This window comes from Aquarana catesbeiana, linkage group LG04 (assembly GCF_042186555.1).
Source record: "Aquarana catesbeiana isolate 2022-GZ linkage group LG04, ASM4218655v1, whole genome shotgun sequence".
Classification (NCBI taxonomy): Eukaryota; Metazoa; Chordata; class Amphibia; order Anura; family Ranidae; genus Aquarana; species Aquarana catesbeiana.
In genome coordinates this window covers 542,072,429-542,095,228 of record NC_133327.1, presented here as the reverse complement: position 1 = coordinate 542,095,228, position 22,800 = coordinate 542,072,429, and the positions used below count along the sequence as shown (strand labels likewise).

Genomic DNA, 22,800 nt, shown 5'->3' with positions numbered 1-22,800 from the left:
ACACAAAGGGACCGGAAATTGCAAGATAACCAGTTGGAAAAAAAAGCCTGAAAACAGAAAACGAACGCAGCACTTACTGTTTTGGATTTAAATACAGCAAGAATCTTCTGACTTTTTAGTAGCTGCTCTTAGACCCCTAGACTGCAACCTAGTTCTTGGCAGTCGCCTCAATCAGCGACTCATTGCAACCAAACTTTTGTGGTACTGGGGTTTAGAGATTGACAGCTTTTTAGTTGAAGACTTTCAGAGAACTTTTGAGCTTCAGGGCAGATTAAAAAAGGATCTGAGCAAAAGCCCTCATGCCAAGAGCTGTCAGAAATATGTCAGCAATGGCTTAGGCACTTTCACACTGATGTGGCGGGGGCGTAGGCAGTAAAACGCCGCTATTTTTAGCGGCGCTTTTAACCCCTGCTAGTGGCCGATGAAGGGGTTAATAGCGTTTCTGTAGCTCCCCTGCCGAATCGCTTTGCAGGTGCTTCTTTGGCGCTCCCCATTGATTTCAATGGGCAGGGGCACTTTGGAAACTGTGCATACACCGCTCCGAAAGCATCCCAAAGAGGCTGCTTGCAGGACTTTTTTTAATGTCCTGCAAGCGCACCGCTCCAGTGTGAAAGCACCCGGGCTTTCACACTGGAGTGACAGCAGAGGCGCTTTACAGGCGCTATTTTTAGAGCTAAAACGTCTGTAAAGCACCTCAGTGCTAAGGCTACAAAGAGCTTAGAGTAAAATAAATAGGGAGGGCTTCCCAGCTGAGCACAGATAGTTATCTGGCTAGAATAAAATTGTTAGCTCTTTAATATATCACTGGTTTATAGGATCTTGTTTAGATTTTTTTGAAGTGCATTCAAATGTTGCATGATCATGTACTGTTAAGAGTTCAACTGTTAATCATTTCTGTCATTATTTTAGGCCCAAATGTTATTGACGCAAGACCGTATCGATCTGATACATCCAATGTTTCTAAGGTATGCGCTACTTCCTTTTTGTGTGTGTCCAAATCTTGAAACAGCTTGTCGTTCTTTATTAGCAATTAGATTATTTGGATACTAGGGCTTACATGGATGCACTGGTGAGAAATTCCCTCCCCTACAAACTAGCATGCCCCCTTACTTTTTTACCTGTTAAAAAAATAAAAATAAATGCCTGTTGGTCTAATTTGGTATGAGGGGACAGTCTATAGACTACGGGGCCCTTTCAGTTCTGTAGCTTCATCAAAAATTGGGTCTCAATTGCCAGGCTATTATTACCATATTCATCTTTTCAGAGGCGTTTGGCTTTTTCATATTTTGATGTACCTTGTGAATCATTAAGTCTGGCCACCATAATTTACTTGGGTATAAAAGTCTATTGAAAAGGTAATAAGACATTCAAAAGTCCTTAGGAAGATTGATTACTACTGTTTTCCAGCCAGTTTCAATTTTACCTAATTTTTGCCCAGTCTTCGATCTTTTCAGTTCTTTAACCTCAAAGTTAGCATTTCTAAATAAAACTAAGCCAGTTAACTTCCCAGACAGAGGAAAATTTTAATTGGTGTCCAAAAGGTCAGCTGATCTAGGAATCCAACTAAACCAAGGGTACTGCAATTGCATCAAGCCAGCTCCCGCTTAATCAACATATTCATTCTTTACTTGCAAAGCTGTTTAACTACATTTAGTACCTTAAAAAAATGGTCGCCACTTAGAAATATAATAGTATTTTTGGTGGTATCGTTATAATGGACGAAGTTTCTCCTTTTATACTGGAAGAAAACAATAATACCATGACAAGTCGTATACTATGCATATTTGGACTGCCAAGCCATCTATATAAATAAAATAACTTTTCTATAGCAATCTTAAACATTTTAAAGGCTTTCCCTTCTCTAACCACTGGTACTGTGTAGCCAAATTTCTACAGCAGATAACCTGGAGCATATCCCTTGAAGCTCTTCACTGGCTTCTTCTATCTTCTTTCTTATTTCTTCTATAATTTTTATTTAAAGATGAATTCCAGTCTGAAGGGAAAAAATACAATTGAAAGTTGAATTGAATTAGTTGTATACTCCTTTTAATGACTAAATGTATTTTTCATACAAGCACTCTGCCTTGATAAAGTACAAAGCAATAGGTTCACTTAAAGGTGATAGTAAACACAGTTTGGTCACTTGTGCCTACAGGTAAGCTTATAATAAAGCTTTATCTGTAGGTACAGTGGATAACTTCTAAACGTGCACCATATATACAATTTTTGCAGCCTGTGATGTCACAGATGCATATGCACTGTGCTCTGAATTGAGGCACACTAAATGTGTCGTCAATCCAGAGTGCCGTGGGAGGGACATCATGGAGGCTCGGCCATTTCAATGGCCAGAGCCTGTGAACCTGGAAGAAAGACCGGGTGAAGATATTAGCGGTGACAGTATACCACTGGAGGGATCCCTTTTACAGGTAAATCTGTCATAATGTGCTACTTTAAATGCTGACAGAAAAGTTGCCTGCAAAGATGGAGGTCATTGATTTCCCTCACAGGAGATCCAGGAAAGCTTTGCCTGTGCACAGACTTAAGGGGACAACTTCTCCGCAATACAGGTGGCAGTAGAGGCAAATATTTAACTTTTTTGCAGGTAATTTTGTGTTGGTATTTTTTTTTAAGCAACAGCCTCTTAAATATCCATGGTTTGTTGAGAATTGATGTACAAGATGCTAGGGTTCCTCTAAATCGTGTTAGTTTCCTGCTTAGATACATTTTTTAAAAATAAATATTTGTTGTGATTTGTGTTTTTTTTTTTTTTTTTTTTTTTTTTTCTGGATATTTATTTATGCAAAGTATTTACAGTTGTGCTCATAAGATTACATACCCTGGCAGAATCTGATTTCTTCACCGTTTTTCAGAGAATATGAATGATAACACAAATACTTTTCTTTCACTCATGGTTAGTGTTTGGCTGAAGCCATGTATTATCAATCAACTGTGTTTACTCTTTTTAAATCATAATCGCAACAGAAACTACCCAAATGACCCTGATCAAAAGTTTATATACCCCAGTTCTTAATACTGTGTATTGCCCTCTTTAACATCAATGACAGCTTTAAGTCTTGTGGCATTTGTGGATGAGGCTCTTTATCTTCTCAGATGGTAAAGCTGCCCATTCCTCTCGGCAAAAAGCCTCCAGTTCCTGTAAATTCTTGGGCTGTCTTGCATGAACTGCACATTTGAGAACTCCCCAGAGTGGCTCAATGATATTGAGGTCAGGAGACTGAGAGGGCCACTCCAGAACCTTCACTTTATTCTGCTGTAGCCAATGACAGGTCGACTTGGCCTTGTGTTTTGGATCATTGTCATGTTGGAGTGTCCAAGTACATCCCATGCACAGCTTCCTGGCTGATGAATGCAAATGTTCCTCCAGTATTTTTTGATAACATACTGCATTCATCTTGCCATCAATTTTGACCACATTTCCTGTGCCTTTGTAGCTCACACATCCCCAAAACATCAGCGATCCACCTCAGTGTTTCACAGTAGGAATAGTACCTTTTTTTTTTTTTTTATCATAGGCCTTGTTGACTCCTCGCCAAATGTAGTGTTTATGGTTGTGGCCAGAAAGCTCAACTTTGGTCTCATCACTCCAAATGACTTTGTGCCAGAAGGTTTGAGGCTTGTCTCTGTGCTGTTTGGCATTTGGTAAGCGGGACACTTTGTGGCATTTGCGTAGTAATGGCTTTCTTCTGGCGACTCGACCATGCAGCCCATCTTTCTTCAAATGCCTCCTTATTGTACATCTTGAAACGGCCACACCACATGTTTTCAGAGAGTCCTGTATTTCACCTGAAGTTATATTTGGGATCTTCTTTGCATCCCGAACAATTTTCCTGGCAATTGTGGCTGACATTTTAGTTAGTCTACCTGAGCATTGTTTGGTTTCAACAGAACCCCTCATTTTCCACTTCTTGATTAGAGTTTGAACACTGCTGATTGGCATTCTCAATTTCTTGGATATCTTTTTATATCCCTTTCCTGTTTTATACAGTTCAACTACCTTTTCCCACAGATCTTTTGACAAATTTTTTTTTGCTTTTCCCATGACTCAAAATCTAGAAACGTCAGTGCAGCACTGGATGATAGATGCAAGGGTCTGTCAAGAGTCCAGAAACTTATTGACCTTTTATACACACTAATTACAAGAAAACAGATCACAGGTGAGGATGGGTTACCTTTTTAATAGCCATTCAAACCCCTTTGTGTCAACTTGTGTGCATGTTATCAGGCCAAAATAACCCGGATAGTTTCATTTGGATAGTTTCTGTTGTGATTGATCTTAAAAGAGTAAACACAGTTGATTGATAATAAATGGCTTCAGCCAAACACTAACCATGAGTGAAAAAAGTTTTTGTGTTATTCTTATTCTCTGAAAAATGGCCAAGAAATCATAAATTCTGCCAGGGTATGTAAACTTATGAGCACAACTGTACATAGCATTTACATATTGCACATTCACATCAGTATGCAGATAGATGAGGAGAGCCGGCAACTTGCACATCCATATCAAAGTCTTTATTTAGGTACACAATAGTGAAGAAAAAAAAATGGCTTACATGTTTCGGCAAATAGCCTTAGTCATAGTCCCTGCCCTTGAGGAGCAATCTAAAGTCCCTATCTCACATGCACATTCTAAGGCCCATGTGGACAGGATACAGTTGGTCTACCAGCACATATTTGGAGTGTAGGAGGAAATGTAAGTACCTGGAAGAAAACCCACACAAGCACAGGGAGAACATGCAAACTGCACTGTGTCTACATTTTGTTTCAGTACGATGGATCTAAAACTATTTGTGACACTCGTGTTGTTTTAAGGTTGGCCATTATTCTCTGGAATCCCCAATCTTGTCTACGTATAACCAGCAGCTATGGCTCACATGCCGAATAGAGCTAGACAAATCTGATGGTAAGTTTTTCTTGTTTTTGTTTTTCAAAATAAAAAGTCAATGTTTTGCAAGAAACGCATTTAAAATAGAACTAAAGGCAAAACTTTTTTTTTTACATTTTTGTTTTAGATAGAGTAGTGGAGGGTTATAACCCCTGTTGGGTTTATTTTAGCCATCTGTGTTCCAAAATTTGGGATTTTCTCTTAGTCATCTTCCAGGACGGCACACCTGAAAGATGAGAGGCTCCTCCCTACAGGAAACACAATCAATCGACAGCTGTTTTAAGTCCCCACCCTTCCCCTTGATCCTCAGTTTTTGATTGTGTTTCTCCCTACACAGCGAAACCATTTTGTTTTTTTTCCAAATGACCCGAAGCCTGGGGCTGGTGGTTCTCACCTGGGAGCCGGACCAAATGCCTGGGAAGACCTACGGCCACATCACCCTGAAAGCGAAAGTGGGTGCCGCCTGCCCGATCTCGTGTGATCTCGGAGGCTAAGCAGGGTCGGGCCAGTACCTGATGGGCCTCTGGGTCTGGTCGGATATATTTATCCTTCCTGGGGGGTTCCCCTATCCTTTCCAGAGGGGGGGCAGCAGAAACTGGAAGAGCCCCCCCTGAGAGCTGAAGGCCCCTGGGTACAGTGGTGTCCCCAGAACTTCAGGGGCCTTTTTCCTGTCCCCCCCCCCCCCCCCCCCTTACCTGTCCGGGCGTCCGTTCAGACAGGGGTGCTGGCTGTCGGTTCTTTCCAGGTCCCCAGACTCCTGGGCCCCTGGTAGCTTGCGTGGGCTGCTGGGAAGGGCGCCGCCTGAACGACCCGCGAGAGTCAGCAGGAGCAGGCGCCCACATCCTCCTTTCGAGGAGGCACCAGTTCACTACGGTGGATGTCTGCCTAAACCACCTTAGAATGGAATGAGGAATGTACGGCATTGCCCCCCCAGGTGTATATACTGACTGGCAGGACACAGCCTAACCTTGCAGCTCCCTACGGGGACAGCAGTTGGGGGGGCACTTTGGCGGCTATCCTCCTTGCGTGTGGACCATAAGGATGGAAAAGCAAGCCCGGTGGCTGTGGCAAAAAGGGAAGACTACAACGGTGAGTACTTTCCTTTACCTTGGAAATTTAGCTGCAAAATCCCCAATCCCAGCCAGATGGTTTCTGGGCATTTGAGATAATCTCCCCTGGGGTCTGGATTCAAATAGCCCAGAAGCTTCTGCTAAAAACACCAGCTACAGCTCCCTCTTACATCAGAGATGCTGTATGGTGGACAAGTGATGCAGAGGAGCGAGTGTGCCTAAACCACCTCAGATGGGAAAGAGGTAGGTAAGGCATTTCTTCCCCTTCCCCCTGTATTTACTGAGTGGTACCGTGCAGGACCTGGGGTCTGCATAACAAAATAGCCCAGAAGCTACTGCTAAAACCACCAGCCACAGCTCCCTCTTACAGCAGAGACACTGTGGTTATCACAACAGTAGGTTGCCAGCCTCTCCCTACATGTCCGTTTGTGGGACATTAGTAGGGATGAATAGAGCGAGGGGGGACCTGGTAGATACAAAGAGTTCCTTACAGGCCATGTATACCACTGAACAATTTATGGATTGTGCAATGTTTGAAGGATTCAGGAGTAAGCTCTCCTGGTCAGCAGGTGCACTAGGTTATATGACCCTATTAGCCCAGTTGCTAGGAATCTGAAGTCATAAGCTCCATCCTCCCACTCCACCTTTTACATTGTGGTTATATTAAAGTGCAGGAGGTAAGAAAAACCTTTTTGTTGGTTTGGGCTACAGTGAACTCGGTGACAGATCTAAAGGCGATTTACCATAAATCGCTTCCTATATCCTTTAATTAAGGATTTTCTGTGCAAACATATGCAAGAGCTAGATAGATACATGATTGCTTGTTTAAGGCCTGCAGGTGGCTATTTTCCTCCAGGCTAAATTGGTGACCACCTTTTCTAGAGGCTGTCCTAAATTGGTCTTAAGGGCTGGGCTCATTGAGACTTTAGTTTCTGATCAGCCCCACCTGTGTGTGAGCTGGCCAGCGTTTGCTCAGTCTACGGAGGTAAGGTAGGACAACAGCTACTATAGTAAGGTGTCTAACCATTTTTAGGATTTGTTCCTTCACTGGGGGTGAAGTGTTAGTATCTACAGCCCAGGCTATGCCTAGGGATCAAATTGCTCTGTTTGGCTATTTCATAAAGAGATACACCATGACTCCTCCTTGGTTGCACACCAGTAGACCTCAGTAGTGAAGGTTTGTCCTTGCTGGGATGTTTTGTGGCACAGTAGAAATACACATTGAGAGTTGTGACATTTCTGCTCATAAGGGGTATATTGCTGTACATCAGAAATGCACTGCACTGAAGCTTGTTTGTTGTCTTTTATATCCTAAAGGTACTGCCTTATTTGGCTACAGATCAGAAAAATACAACAGGGAAGGTGTTCTGTACTTTCTGGTCTTGTGACGCATGGCAGAAATGCACATCATTGAGTTTTGTGACATCTCTGCTCATATTTGTTGTATTGCTGCACATCAGACATACACAAGATTGAGTTCTGTCTGGGGTTTTTTGTGCTTATTAGAAAGGCAGTAGTGAAGATTGATGGTCCTGAATTGTTGGGAAATACAAATTGAACCTGTGCCAGGGGTAGTACTGGTACTGCCTTTGGTAATCGGTGCAGCCACCGCAAAGTGGCGTCGGGCTGACAGTGCTATTAACGGCAAAGGCTGCCGATTTTAGGCATGCGATTTGACATGTTGAGTCGCATGCCAAATCCCTTCAATATGGATGTGCTATCTCTATTCAGATTGTTATATTGTTGCACATCAGATATATACAAGATTGAAGGTTGTCTGTCCTTTTATGTCTTACATTTACTGCCTTATTGGCTGCATATCAGAAGGGACACAGCAGTGAGGTTGCTTGTCCTTTTCTGATTTGTTTTTGCTGCCTCAGCAGGGAGACACATTGAGGGTGGTGGTGTTTCTGCTCAGTATTGGTATATTACTACACATCAGACATACACAAAGATTGAATATTGTTTGTATCCTGTATGTTCTATATTTACTGCCTTATCGGCTGCATATCAGAAGGCACAGCAGTGAGGGGTGTCTTTTCTGTTTCTCATTGTTCTACCTTGCTGCTTCTTAAGGATACACAGCAGGGGATTGTTGGCTGCACGCCTCCAAGGAGATACAGCATTGGGGACCCCTCGCTTGTTCAACCTGAAAATTGCAAGTTACCTGTGACCTGTGTAATCTTGAGGTCTGTGGATCCAGAAAGCAGGGTCTGCTTGGTGGCGCTGCGACCTGGAGTTGCACAGACACGAATGGTACCCATTGGAAGCCATAGTGTATGACTTTTCTCTTGCGTTTTTGCGGTTGCAGGTTGGGTCGCACAGGTGTGGGAGCCCTAAGTTTTATCTGTCCCTTCTGGTTGAGGTTTTGTTACACAACAAGAATAGACATCATGGAGTTATTGCCTTACTTTGCAATACACCAGAAAGATCGCAGCTAGGAAGGCTGTCTATTTTTATGTGGCTGCACAGCAGAAATACTCAACATTGAAGCTTGTTGGTGCTTACCTTACTGCACTTCGGAAAAACACAATGCTACAGGTTGCTTGTGTCCTTTCCGTGTTGGTTCTATGTGACTGCACTACAGAACTGCATAACAGAAAAGATATTGTCTTGTGTGCCATATTGACCTTATAACTGTATTTGGTGGTCCGTCAGAAATACGCAACATAGAAGTTTGGGTCTTTCTGTCTTATATTTATGGCCCTGTTTTGCTGTACATCAATAAAACTCCACCGTAAATAGGACTCCCGTCCTTTATGTATATATATCAGTTATGACCTAGCTAGCTAGAAACACGCAGCATTTAGGGTCGGTTCACACTGAGGCAGCACGACTTACAGCGCGACTGCCTCAGGCGACCCAGGACACGACTCAGCGGCGACTTGCGAAACGACTGTATAGAAGTCAATGCAAGTCACCCCCAAAGTCATACAGGAACCTTTTTCAAAGTCGGAGCGACTTGCATCGCGCCGATTTAGAACGGTTCCATTGCACAGAACAGGACGCTACTTGTCAGGTGACTAGGTCGCCTGACAGGTCGTCCCAGTGTGAACCGAGGCTGAGGGTTTCCGTGTGTCTTAATGTTTTTACATATTGGCTGCACATCAGAAAACCAGACTGTGAGGACTGTTTGTCTACACTGAAGTTCAGATTTGGGTCTCTCCCATATTTGATATGTTGGTTTAGCTAGCCACACTCGGATACACATTATTGTCTATGATTGTGTCCTTTCTGTCTAAATCTATTGTGCGGTGTCCACAATCTATGATCTTTTTTAATTTGTGATATTAATAATGCACGTATCACCTTTTGTATTTCAGCCCTCTTTTCCATGGAGGGGCCAGGAGTTCTGGCTGCAGATGTCACATGTCAGCCTCAGCCTCAGCCCCTTACATTCAGGAATACTGGAACCATTTCCTAGGGTTGAAGCCCAGTAGGGTTATAGGACACTGGAGGAAGGCGATAAAGAATCACCCTGCTTAGTAAGAACTTGGGAAGTTCTGTTCAGAGGAGCAGTATGACCTTAAGATGAAGAATAAAGATGTATACCCGACCGAATAGGTTACGGCTCGGTGCATGGCCTTCATCTCACCCTTCTAGCAGAACTAGATGTAGCAGTATAAGTGTTATACTCCTGCTATGAACTTTATTCTCCTGAAGTAGGCACTCAGGCGTAAGTAAAGCCACAGAGTGGGCATGCCTTAAACCCAGGGATCAAGCCTCGGTTAATCTATTACCCTTAAGTAGGTTTCCCTTTAGTCTTTGCTGATGTAAAGATAAAAATGAACAAAAAAGGTTGTCTGTTAGGGGCTCACCTTTTTTTGCAGTTTTAATTCCCTGTACAGGGTAGTGTTAAGACAGGCCCTCTTAGTGATCAAGGTAGTGTCCTTGTCTTACAACACAGGTCTCTGATTAATCTTTAGGGGTTCTAAGTAGCACCTACAGGTACAATAGGCCATGGTTGTTAGATGTGTGAGACAGGCAACATTGCTAACCTACAAGTTTAACATGTTTTCTGATTCCATCTTCAAGAGCCCACTCCACCTAGGTCCTGCATCCGAAGCGGAGAAGGCAGGGACATCGGTGGAGTAGACCTGCAGACCAGCCGCTGATCCAGCTATAATACCTTCATCATCAAGCATATGGAGTGGAGGTAAAACTCACTGCAGAACCAAGGTCCGCCAAGAGGGTCTTGCAGTGGTCCCACCCTAAGATAGGCCTGTGGTACTTGATTATCCTCTCAGGTGTGCCGTCCTGGAAGATGACTAAGAGAAAATTGACAGTTACTTACCGGTAACTGTTTTTCTAGGATATCTTCCAGGAAGGCAGGCCTACTTCCCGCCCGTTGGAGGAGGGAAAATGGTAGATACTAGAAGGTGAGTACCTATGAGGAATGATTTCCCTTGTGAACCGGGTTCAGGAGTTACTTCTCTACAAACTGAGGATCAAGGGGAAGGGTGGGGACTTAAAACAGCTGTCGATTGATTGTGTTTCCTGTAGGGAGGAGCCTCTCATCTCTCAGGTGTGCCGTCCTGGAAGATATCCTAGAAAAACAGTTACCGGTAAGTAACTGTCAATTTTTGTTAACTTTTGCTCTTGGAGATAATGGTAAACCGTACAAATAAAGCAGGTGAATCTCTCTGACGGGCACAGACAAAAGAAAAAAAAACTGTCAGGTTTTCGAATCCCTCTGCACTCTGTCCATAAAAAAAGTGTTGCCTTTTAGTTAGATGTGTTTGCCAATTCTTTGTGTACAGCTACTATTTATTTTTGAATTTAGTGTATTGGATCAAATATGGCACTTGTAAAAGTTTAAGCACCCTGTGACAATTATGTGTTACAAAATTAAATGTGCGCCCACATTCCCTAACCTCACCTCCCTTTTAAGCTGAACTGTAGGCAAATGGATAATTTCAGTCTTACAATGGATAAGCATAAACCGTATTGGTTTCCAAAAAAAAACATTAGTTGCAATTCTAATCCAGACATTCCTGTCACAGTGCAGCCCCTATAATATTTGGCACGACAATTAAAGTAGTTATGTAGTCAAGAAAAATATGAAGATGTATTTTTTAGCTAGTTGAAAGCACCTGAGCTTGACTTGAAATCATCCTTCTGTAATCTTATGATTGATGTAGGGCCACCACTATTAGCCAATCAGGCTCTGTTGCAATGAACATTGCTTAAAAGAGATGATCAGCATTCTTTAAATGCCTTTTTTCTCCATTTGTACCTTTGGTGATTTTAGACCATGTTTACGTTATTTTTAATGAGATCACAGCACTTTTTTTACAGTACCTCCCTGAATTCTGTAAGTGTAAGCAATATTTTGCATCTGGATGATAATCCAAAGTATTTGAAGTTACTAAAAACCTATTTTGGTTAGTATAACAATATTTGTCAGATTATTGGCTTTAATGGACCGACCAGCGCAATAGCCAGATCGCAAACATGAATACCATCAAACTGGCAACTAGAATTCCAAAGGTCTGCAAAGCTGTAATTCCTGCAAATGGAGAATATTTTGACACCTGTTTCATTTTGATAAATGGAACAGTTGTGTGAAAATAATTTTATGATTCTGTCCATATATTATAAATTATGATCAGTTTATTACAACCTTGTTGAATGGGATGTTTTTAGTTGCTGAAGAAATAAAATTCCATGATTTTCCCAAATCTCCAGGTGTGTGTTTGTTTTTTTTTTTTTTTTTTTTTTTTTTTTTTAATGTGCATGTTGTGTATGTGTCTGTTTGCCCTTACAATGCTGTTTTATCTGAATATCCGTTTTTTTTAATGCAGACTCCAGCATCCAAAGCAACTTAACGATACTTGTGAACATTCAGGGTATGGCTGAAGATGCAACTGTGTCTTATGTTGACAAGAAAGAACACAGCCATAACAGGATAATTAGCTGTGCACAGGTATAAGTATTAGAAAATAAGGTGCTTTTTTGTTTTATTTTAATTATTCTATTAATGTAAATGAAGCCGTCATCATACACAGCAACGTTTCATGCTTGAGGAAAGTTTAGTTGTTATACTGATCATCTTGGACAGCAATTCATAGTTACTCAAAACACAGAAGTAATATTTTTTTTTTCTTTTCTCTGTTACAGAAATGTGACGAAATTATAGTGGTACATCTAGGCTACCTGAACTATACACGCTACAAACTTTCTGTCCGGTTTGAAAATTTAAATCAGTTGAGATACACTATTACAGCCGTTACATTTACGGTAAGTATGTCATATTGCCCAAGTCTTGACAATGGTCTATCATTCCAGCTTCCTATTGTACTGCCATCCTATTTTGCATAGAAATGCTTGTGTGCTAAAATATTATTTATAAAAAAAAATCCTTTTTTAAGAGGTACTGTAATTAGAAAGGAAAGCCTGGGGCTGCCCCAGACATGCCCATGGCACAAAAAGGAAGATGGACTATCTCGGTACCCAAGGATTTCACAATAATCAGTATAAAAAAATAACAATTTATTGATACAAAAACCTTTTTAAAAATCACAGTACATATTTCAAGAGATGAAAATAAAATCAAATAGAGACAGCTGTGCATTATTACTGATTATTTCAAAGGTGGAAATTGTCCCCAGTGGTTGATGGGGATGCTGGATATAATGGATCTTGACATACAATCCTCTACTTCTTTCCCAATTGTTGGCTACTCAGCTAATTGACTCCTGAGGAAGCGGTCTTGAGAACAAAACATGTAGAGGATTGTATGTCAAGATCCACTATATCCTACGTCCCCATCAACCACTGGGGACAATCTATTGCCACCTTTTGAAATGATCAGTAATAATGCACGGCTGTAACTATTTGATTTTATTTTCATCTCTTGAAATATGTACTGTGATATATATATATTTTTTTTTTAAATGGGTTTTTGTATTTATCAAATATTTTTTATACTAATTATTGTGAAATCTTTGTGTACCGGAATAGTCCATCTTCCATTTTGGGCCAGGGACATGTTTGGGGCAGCCCCAGGCTTCCCTTTTTAATTAACTGTTTAAGGATGATGGTTCTCCTCTTTATATAATATTATCATACTAGAGGCATACTTCTAAACCTTTAAAGATGTAGTTAACTAAAGTCATACACATGTGTAAGTTAAAAAGTAGCATAATTAAATGATGAAATCAGAAAATGACAAATGTTTAGTGCTGCCCTGTGTGTTTTTGGTTATCCTTTGACAGCTTAAACCACACAAATCTCCTGTTTGTAGTGAGTAGAGGAGTCTTCCTGGGCAATTGAGAGTTATCATCCCTTTTCTGTATTTTGGGTTTGCCCAAGCACCTCTTCCAATTGCATGTGTTTGGGAATATCCTTGGGAATATCCCCAGGAGATCCCACCAGGTGATGGCCGTCTAAGATGCCCAGGTAACTTCTGTTTCAATAGTATTGCAACATTTTTACAAAAATGGATACATAGGAAAACGAGACTTAAAAATTGGCCCAGCATGACTTATCAAATGACAAGAATACATTTGAGTCTGCTCCGCAGGCAGAGTAGAATACCAACAAATAAGTAATGTTGACAACAATCTTTAGGAGTAGCAAGGTGACAGCCATCAAATTATAGGTAAAGATTTGATGTAACGCTGGAAAAAACAACCTTTTTTTATAAGTTATAAGTAAGTGTCCAACTAAGGAGAGCAAGTTCCCATCTGACAAACCCGGGTTAATTAAGTAAAGCTATTTTGGGGTCTTTGACAATATTTACCATGGTAATTGAATATATTCCGGGCATGAGCTCTGATCGCCCAGATGATTTCAAAAGGAAACTTTACCAAGGGGCATAATTTGCTGACATTTAGGAATTGCATTGTGGGTACCTATGTCTAAAGGTACCCATTTATCCTTGTTGTATACCTAGTAGTACTACTACGAAGTAACGAGGGTACTTGCTTTGTTCAGGCTTGTGGGTTGTATTCCTGTTAAAATGAGGAGAAAAAAAATGCCAAACAATTGGTGCCTTTCCTATATATGTTTTTTTAGTTCTCACACCTAAACGTAGTAAGATGTTTCAGTAGCCTCAGGGTACTGACAGGAGGCAGAACTTCAGCTAATGTATCTTGCTCTTCAGTATTGCATGCTGGACGCAGGAAGTTAAATGTTTGCACCCAATAACGAACTGCTTGAAAAAATTTCTTCTTAAGGCCCCTTTCACACGATCGGACCGTTCAGGTCCGCCTGTCAGTTTTGACAGGGGACCTGAACGGGCGCTCCATGTTAGCCTATGGAGCGACGGATGTCAGCGGAGACATGTCCGCTGACATCCGACCCGGTCCGATCCGCTAAAAGCAGACGGATGGCCCTACGTCCAGGTCCGTCGCTATCGGATCGGGTGAGATCTGATGAAAATGGACATGCTGTCCGTTTTCATCCGATCCCTCCATAGGCGGCAGCGGCGCCTGACAAGCCCCTCCCCGCTCAGTGAGCAGAGAGGGACCTGTCATCCGCCGGCTCAGCGGAAATCAACGGAGAGATCTCCCGCTGAGCCGGCGGACCGAGGCGGACTCCGTGGAAGCAGAGTCCGCCTCGTGTGAAAGGGGCCTTAATGGCATCAATGTTTTGTTTGCATAGATAGGAGTTGAATTGTTTTCTGATTTGTATATATCTTTTCCAGTGGAAAACCTACAACCCTACCTTTTCACAAGTGGAGATCTGGTTTCGTTTTGTGTTTGTGGTGCTCACATTCATGGTGACGGTGAGTAGATAAAGCTATTGCTTGCATCTAAAAGTAAGAACGAACATGGCTTGGGATGACAGGCGGATGGATCTGTGATATATTTTTTTTTTTTTATAATTATTTTTATTGCATTTTTCGAGACAAACAATACATATACAACTCATAAACTATGGTGCCTATACAAGGTATCATATCTATTACATGGTGGAATACTGTAATTTGTATTTTACATATATTAAGCTAAACCCATGGCTTGCTTCTTGTATCTTTTTAGATGTCCCTTGATACGTCAAGTCCCCCCTCCCAATCGTAACAAAAAGGATAGAACCCCTCAACACTTTTATTATTCTCAACCACAATCATGTTATTTTAGAGACTCAACAAGCTGTTTCCGCTTCATCTAACCATGTCCGCCAGACTCTATCGTACTTCATCGGGCACCCTCTGTTGAAGTATGTGTCTTTATATAAAGGAAGGTTATTATTAACCAGACTTTTCCATTGTGTCAAAGAAGGGGGGGGTGGGCTTCTTCCATTGTATGTCAATGTTTTTCCGGGCATAGAATAGTAACAACCCGACCAATGTGCGTTTTGCTATTGTTGGTACAAGTGGGATCTGTGATATTTTTATTGGGACTGAGATGACATGGAACCATAATGAAATCTGAGATCATACATGATGAGCAATGTTAACTAGTTGGCACATTTATGTTTGTCCTCACTAAATTCCACTCTAAAAAATTCTGTTTTCAATAGTAGCCCTTTAGATGGGTGTAGAAATCTGAGATATTCACATCCGCACTCATCCACAAACCAAGTCATTTGTAGCTGCCTGCAGACATTTATCAATGGAGGCTCATAGAGATGACAGTGCAAGTCAAGTCGACAGAGCAGTGGATCAGAAAGGTCAAGGTGTCTCCCCCTCACCAGCGACACCCAAGGTGGATCCTGGGCTCTCCCAATTCTTCCAGGGAGCTCAGAGACTGTGGGAAACTGCTTTCCCTGTGAGAGCAATAGGAACTTGGGGAACATATTTATTTTTCATACATCATGGGACACAGGCAAATATTCATTGCCTGCTGGGTTATACTCTCATCTCCAGGTGAATGGACGCTGGTAGACCAAAGGTCTTTAGACAGGAAGAGATCCCCTATATAACCTCTTCCACATAGGAAGCACTTCAGTTTTTTACCAGTGTCTGCAAGGTACTAACAAGAGTTTCAGAAATTTACTCCGGTTCACTTTCTAAGTTCAGACGCCCCCCAAAGACCCAGTGAAAAGAGGATCTTTATTTCTGGCGCTAAAACCGATTGATGTCACAGGGTGTATTCATAAAGACTCCCTCAGAAGAGCAGGGTATGTGGTTATCTCTTCATGGTACCGAAACCAAATGGAGATGTCAGACCTATTCTAGATCTCAAAGATCTAAATCAGTTCCTAAACATTCGCTCTCTTTGCATGGTATCAGTCCGGTCAGTCGTATCCATCCTGCAGGGAGGAGAATTTCTAGCGTCAATAGGTATCAAAGATGCGTATCTGCATGTGCCAATTTTTACCTGTTCATCAGAAGTTTTGCGATTCGCAGTGGAACAGCACCTCTTCCAGTTGTGGCCTGGCCCTTCGGGTTAGCCACCACACCCTGGGTGTTTTCAAAGTCCTGGGCCCGCTTCTAGCAAGACTAAGGGCCCAAGGTATAGCAGTAATGGCATACCTGGGCGACCTGCTGCTGATAGATCAGTTTGTAGCCCGGCTAGACCAGATTGTGTCCAACATGGTCAAGTATCTGGAACACCTGGGTTGGGTTCTCAACCTAGAAGAAGTCATCCTTACATCCAGTAACAAGGCTAGAGTACGGGGGACTCAGCCCAAAAGGAGAGTCTCTTGGCCCCAGACAAAATCGGCGCTATAAGAGAGCTGGTCCATGTGGTCAAGGCAAGGAAGAGTCCTTCCATTCACCTTTGCTAGAATTGCTAGGGAAAATGGTGGCTTCTTTCGAAGCAGTTCCCTATGCTCAGCAAGACTGTTGCAAACAGTATTCTGTCTACTTGGAACAAGAAGACCCAAGTCTTACATTATCCAAGGTATCTGGCCCCAGAGGAACCCCACAGTCTCAGTTGGTGGTTGGTAACAAAAGAATTATAGAAGGGAAGATCCTTCATATCCGTTACCTGGAAGGTAGTGAAAACCTTGTCCATCAACATCCTAGACATTCGGGTGGCACGTCTGACTCTAATGACCTGAACATTTAGGTTGCAGGATTGTCCTGTCAGAATACAATCTGAAAATGCCACAGCAGTGGCTTACATCAATCACCTAGGGGGTACCAGAAGTCACACAGCCAGAGGGAGGTGAACCGTGTTCTGGCTTGAGCAGAGAAGCATGTCTCTTGCCTATCTGCAGTCTTCGTTCCGGGAAGTGGAAAATTGACAGACGGATTTCTTAAACCGCCAATAATTCTTCCCTGAAGAATAGTCTCTACAGCCCAACATTTTCTGGCCATAAGCCAGAAATGGGGTATCTCGATCATCGATCTATTGGTGTCCAGTTTAACACAAGGTTAGACAACTTTTTGTTAAGGGCAAGGAATTCACCCGCATATGGGTTAGTATTCCTGCGGGTTCAGTTTTCACTGACTTATTAATTTCCCCCCCAGTGCCCAGTTATGATTCTCAGAAAGAGAAGATTCTTCATTTCTCCCAGAAGTCCTCTACTGCCACAAGGATCCAGGAGACAGGTTACAAAATCTTGACCAGATGGTACAGAGTGCCAACCACTTTGCACCGTTTCTTCCCACATGTTCACTGCGTTTGCTGGCGCTGCAGAGAAGCTGAAGGGACGATGCTGCATATTTTCTGGGATTGTCCCAAATTTGCCCCCTTTTGGCGCGAGTTGACCTGTACGATCAAACACCTGACCGATGTTGACCTAGAAGGGGACCTGGCGGCCTGCCTGCTCCATCTCTCTAATAGACAGATCAGGAAATATAAGGCCTCTCTCACAATCCAATTGTTAAATGCGGCTAGAGCATGCATCTCCCTCTGTTGGAGATCGGAAAGCCCCCCCCCCTATCGAAAGCTCTGTGGTACTCTAAGGTGAACAAATTGAGAGACATGGAAGATCTCACTGCCACCTTGCATGACAGGGACCTTCCGAGAGACCTGGCGACCCTGGAACCACTTTGTGTACACCAACGCATATTTACAGTAGATGGGACATAAGAGTTAGCCCCCCCCCCCCCCCCCCCCCCCCCCCCCCCGGACCTGTCCTACTTCCCGGGCGAGAGGCCTCCTATGCTTTTTATTTCTCTCCCTCCATTCCCTCACACCCAGCCTCCTCTGCACTGGGACTCCTACCCTCAACCTCTATCTCCTACTCTGGCTGTGTCCCCCCCCACCCTACTCCCCCCTCTTTTTAGTTACCATTTGGAAACCCAGTGATGGGATATGCGTTTTCAGATATGCTGTATATCCTGGTTTATATTTTGCTTTCATGTTGCCCCATCGCTGGGCTGATTTAGGCCCCAGGGGAGTACTATCCTCCGTTACGTTACATGGAAAATTCCAAGTTAAGTTACCTCATTCTACCGTATATTACACATTTTATTATAGTTTATCTAAATTTTTTACTCATCGAAGCATATATGCCTTGTCCATTGATATAAATGTATGTTAGACACCCTAGTGTGGCGTGTTGACCACTTTATGCAAATAAGTATACGCTGTTATGGCCACATACTCTGTACAACTCTGAGCATATTGTTTTTGGTCTCGGCCTCTGATTACCTTCCTTACTACCTGTTATTTACTTGAGATACTGTACATACTATTTCTTTTGACTGTTACATGTAACTTTCTTTGGCTAATAAAGGAATTATAAAAAAAAAAAAAAAAAAGCAAGCCGGTAATCCTGGCAGATCCGGCATGACCCAGACTATCCTAGTGTGCAGAGATCGGGAGGGTGTCAGTAGGGGATCCATGGACTCTTCCTTCTCGTCCAGACCTACTTTCGCAGGGGTCAGTATTCCATCCTGCCTTGCAAACACTGAATTTAGCAGTTTGGCTATTAAGCCCACATTCTAAAGGAATCGGGGGTTTTCAGGGTCATTGGTAGTTACCCTGATTTAATGCAAGAGAGACGGCCTCTAGGACCATTTACTATAGGGTCTAGTGGGCCCATGTTCCTGCTGGAAACCAAGGATGGCATCCTTGGAAGTAATGTCCTAGGTAGAGTTCTTGCCTTCCTACAATTTGGAATGAAGCTAGCCTTGAGTTCTATCAAGGGTCGGATCTCGGCCTTGACAGTGTTTTTTCCGAAGGCCGCTTGCTTTGCACTCTTTTAATCCGGGCCTGTATACAAGGGGTAAGGCGTACAAACCTGCCAGTTAAGTCACCCTTGTGCCCGTGGGATTTGAATCTAGTTTTGTCGGCGTTACAAAGACAACCTTTTGAGCCGATGCGCCTTTTTTACCTTGTTCCTTCTGACAGGGAATTGGTGTTCTTGGTTGCGGTAACCTCCGCAAGAGTTTCAGATTTTGGCAGTTTCCTTTTTGTAAAGAGCCATTCTTAATTATTCATAACGATAAGGGGGTGTTGAGTCCTCGCCCAACCTTTTTGTTGCCTAAGATATCTAATTTCATCTGAATCAACGTATTTCCCTGCCTTCCTTTTTTCAGAATATTGTTCTGCAGAAGGAAAGTTATTACATTCTCTCCTTATAGTGAGAGCAGTTAAGGTCTATCTAAAGGGTTCAGATACAGAAAACTGACGCTCTGTTGTGCTGCCAGAAAGCCCTAGGAAAGGGCAGGCAGCGTTGATATCATATCTTTTTTTCAAAATGGATTTGTCAGGTTGTTGTTCAGGCTTATGGTTGAAAAGAAGGGTTCCGCCTTTTCAAGTTAGCGTGCATGGGCAGTGCATCACCAAGCCTCCATGACTCAGATTGCAAGGCCGCAACTTGGTCATCGGTACATACATTCACTAGATTCTATCAGGTGGATGTAAGACGGCAAAGGGATACCGCCCTTTGCGCGCAGTATACTGCAAGCAGCAGTATAGGTCCTCACGTCTGATGGCGGCCTGCTTTTATTTGTGTGTCCCTCCCCTCAGAAAGCATTGCTTTGGGACATCCCACATAGTAATTACTATGGTGCTCTGTGTCCCATGATGTACGATAAAGAAAATAGGATTTTTATAAAAGCTTGCCTGTAAAATCCTTTTCTTGGGAGTACATCACGGGACACTTGCTTTGCTACAAAAACTAAGGTACTTCTGGTATGGGAGAGGTTATATAGGGAGGCAACTTCCTGTTTAGGGTGTGCCAGTGTCCATCACCTGAAGGTGGCCCATAACCACATAGTAGTTTACTATGGTGCTCTGTGTCCCGTGATGTACTCCAAGAAAAGGATTTTACAGGTAAGCTGTTATAAAAATCCTATTTTTTGCTTGTGTCTGGATGTTTTTTACCTGTATGATGGCACACGACGGTACGCCATTTTGCCTTGGTTCACCAGGGCGAACGTGCGTTCACAAGAGTGCCGATGTGCTCAGCAGTTGTTTGGTGTTCAGGGCGCACGTGCAAATGCGCCACTGGACCTAGCAGTTTGCCGGCCATGGCGCATGTGGCTTTGTCGCACTTGCGCAGTAGTCTTCATCTGGGCGCACGGATTCCCGTCATATGCGAATACAGCCACGCCCATTCGCCGGGACCACGCACGCACAGAACGTTCCGGCGCACACCCAGCTTATTTAAGCTGTGTAGGTCAAGCATGCAGTGCTTCCAGAAGGCAGCTGTGGGACACAGAGCAGGCTCTTAACAGACACTTGCAGCGGTTCATTTTTCCTTACCCAGGTCACGTGAGTCACCAAGTGTTGCTTGGCAGGCTAAAGGTGCTTAGTAGGATGGTTACATAGGGACTTGGTGAGCCCTATTAAAGGGTCTCCCTTCTGAGGTGTTTTAATACTACATCCAAGTACTATCTTTTTGTGGCTGGTAAATGTCTTCAAAAAATAGGAGCGGGACTAACCCTACAGGGAAGGGCACACCTATGTCTTAAGTAGTTCCTGATGAGCCTAGTCGTATCCCTAGTGTTGTATCCCCTGAGACCAGAGGCTTCCGGGCAATCTGAGCCTCTGCAACTATCTGGTATCGTGCCTACAGTCAGCGCTGCTGCTTCACCCTTTATCACCAAGGATGAACTGTCTTCGGCTCTAGCCGGGTTAGAGCACAGGATTGCTGGCATGATTGCCTCCATCCCGCAGGATGGCAGGAAGCGTGACTGTTGGAACAGGCGGTATATGCTGATTGGGAACATCCTGACAGGATTTTTGTTCCTCCTAAGACGTTTTCCCTTTTATATTCCATGGATGAAAAGTTCATTAAAAAATGGAGCTTGCCAGCAGTAGATGCAGCAGTCTCTTCTTTAAACAAGAACTTAACTTGTCCGGTAGATAACACACAGGGTTTAAAAGATCCTGTTGACAAGAAATTGGAGTCATTATTAAAGGCTTCCTTTTTCTTTGGCCAGTTCAGCCGTTCAGCCAGCTGTTGCAGCAATTGGTATCTGCCAGTCTGTGTCTGTGTTTTGCTATTGACGCCTTAAAGCGTTTGTAAAGGTGTTTTTTTTTTTTTTTAAAAATAACAAACATGTTATACTTACCTTCACTGTGCAGCTCGTTCTGCACAGAGTGGCCCCGAACCTCGTCTTCTGGGGTCCCTCGGCGGCTGTTTCAGCTCCTCCCCGCAAGCATTCACCACCTTAATGCGAGCTCCCTCGCACGGTGGTGAGTGCTTGCGGGCGTGCTCCCGTGATACAGCCGGCGGCTATAGCCGCTCGCTGTATCACTCGGCCCCGCCCCCCGGCGCGCCGCGTCATCGGATGTGATTGACAGCAGCGCGAGCCAATGGCTGCGCTGCTTTCAATCCATCCACTGCAGCCAATCAGCGGCCAGGGTGAGCGGAGGAACAGATGTCGGGAACGCGAAGCTGACTTTCGAGGCGTCAGGTAAGTAAAACGGGGGGCCTGGGGGCGGCGGTTCTGTCAGAAGTTTTTTCACCTTAATGCATAGAATGCATTAAGGTGAAAAAATTTTTACCTTTACAACCCCTTTAAAGAATTCAGTACAGCAGGTTTCTCGTTTAGCTCTCTCATCTGTACATATGTGCAGACTCTTGTGGCTTAAGAACTGGTCAGCCGAGCTTCCTTGTAAAAAGTTATTGGCAGGTTTCCCTTTTCATGAGGAACGTTTATTTGGTGATTGTGACAGACTCACCCGGGACAGAGGCTATTGGAGGGGACTGAACGCAAGCCTCTTGACCACCGATTATGGGCCCTAGCATTTGGGGGAATGGTGCTCTCTGTGAGCTGTATGCCTGGGGACCCTGGGGTTGGTGTTAATTTGGATTCAGCTCCATGTCCCCCCAAAACACACAGACTCTGGGAACCCTTTATATGCCATATTAGAATGATAAGACTGAATTATACTGTTGGGACACATCCTGTGAGGAGATGCTGGTGTCATCAACTCCAACTACCTGTGTTTATGTTAATTGAATGAGCTGATGACATTGTCCTCTATACAATGTAGGAGACGGGACAACTCCTATTGGAGCTGCTGCTCTTGTGAGAAATGTCCTGTGATAATTAACTCAGTCTGGGCAATAGGTCATGTCTCAGTCACCTAGGCTGTATAAAGGATTAGTTAATTAGCTCATGTTAATTAGGTTAATTAGGTTACGTTTGTATTGTTAGAGTAATATTTTCTCCTGTATATAAGACTGTATTCTGGTTCTGAATAAAGTCAGTTCATGTCAGCAACAAGCAAGTGTCGCCTTGTTTTGTGCTCAGAGAGGTTGGAATATCTGATATCTGTATACAGACTGGGAGGAAGTGGTATATGACGGAAGCACTCAAGCGGAGTGTGGGACGTTCCGTGACAGTGATCATTTGGACAAATATATCCAAAAGATTTCCATAGGGAAGAGTTCTCTACTACCTATGAAGAAAAGCACCAGACGTCCCTCAGGGACTGTTTTCTCCAATGTCTCAGCGTCAAGGCAGTTCCGCCACCAACAGGGCGCTAGGGCCAGGGGCAAGCCGCGGGGCCAGAGAAAGCCCTG

At 43.3% G+C, this 22,800-nt stretch overlaps 1 protein-coding gene across 3 annotated transcripts in view; it reads left to right on the top strand.

Moving 5' to 3' along the window:
• Nucleotides 1-22,800, top strand: part of TMEM181 (transmembrane protein 181) — a 123,020-nt gene that overhangs the window by 37,730 nt on the left and 62,490 nt on the right. For all 3 annotated transcript variants that reach the window (XM_073627887.1, XM_073627888.1, XM_073627890.1), the window contains exons 3-7: nucleotides 910-965; nucleotides 4,831-4,921; nucleotides 11,778-11,899; nucleotides 12,094-12,213; nucleotides 14,624-14,704. In XM_073627887.1, coding sequence (XP_073483988.1) covers nucleotides 910-965; nucleotides 4,831-4,921; nucleotides 11,778-11,899; nucleotides 12,094-12,213; nucleotides 14,624-14,704 — 470 coding nt within the window. The remainder of the gene's footprint in view (nucleotides 1-909; nucleotides 966-4,830; nucleotides 4,922-11,777; nucleotides 11,900-12,093; nucleotides 12,214-14,623; nucleotides 14,705-22,800) is intronic.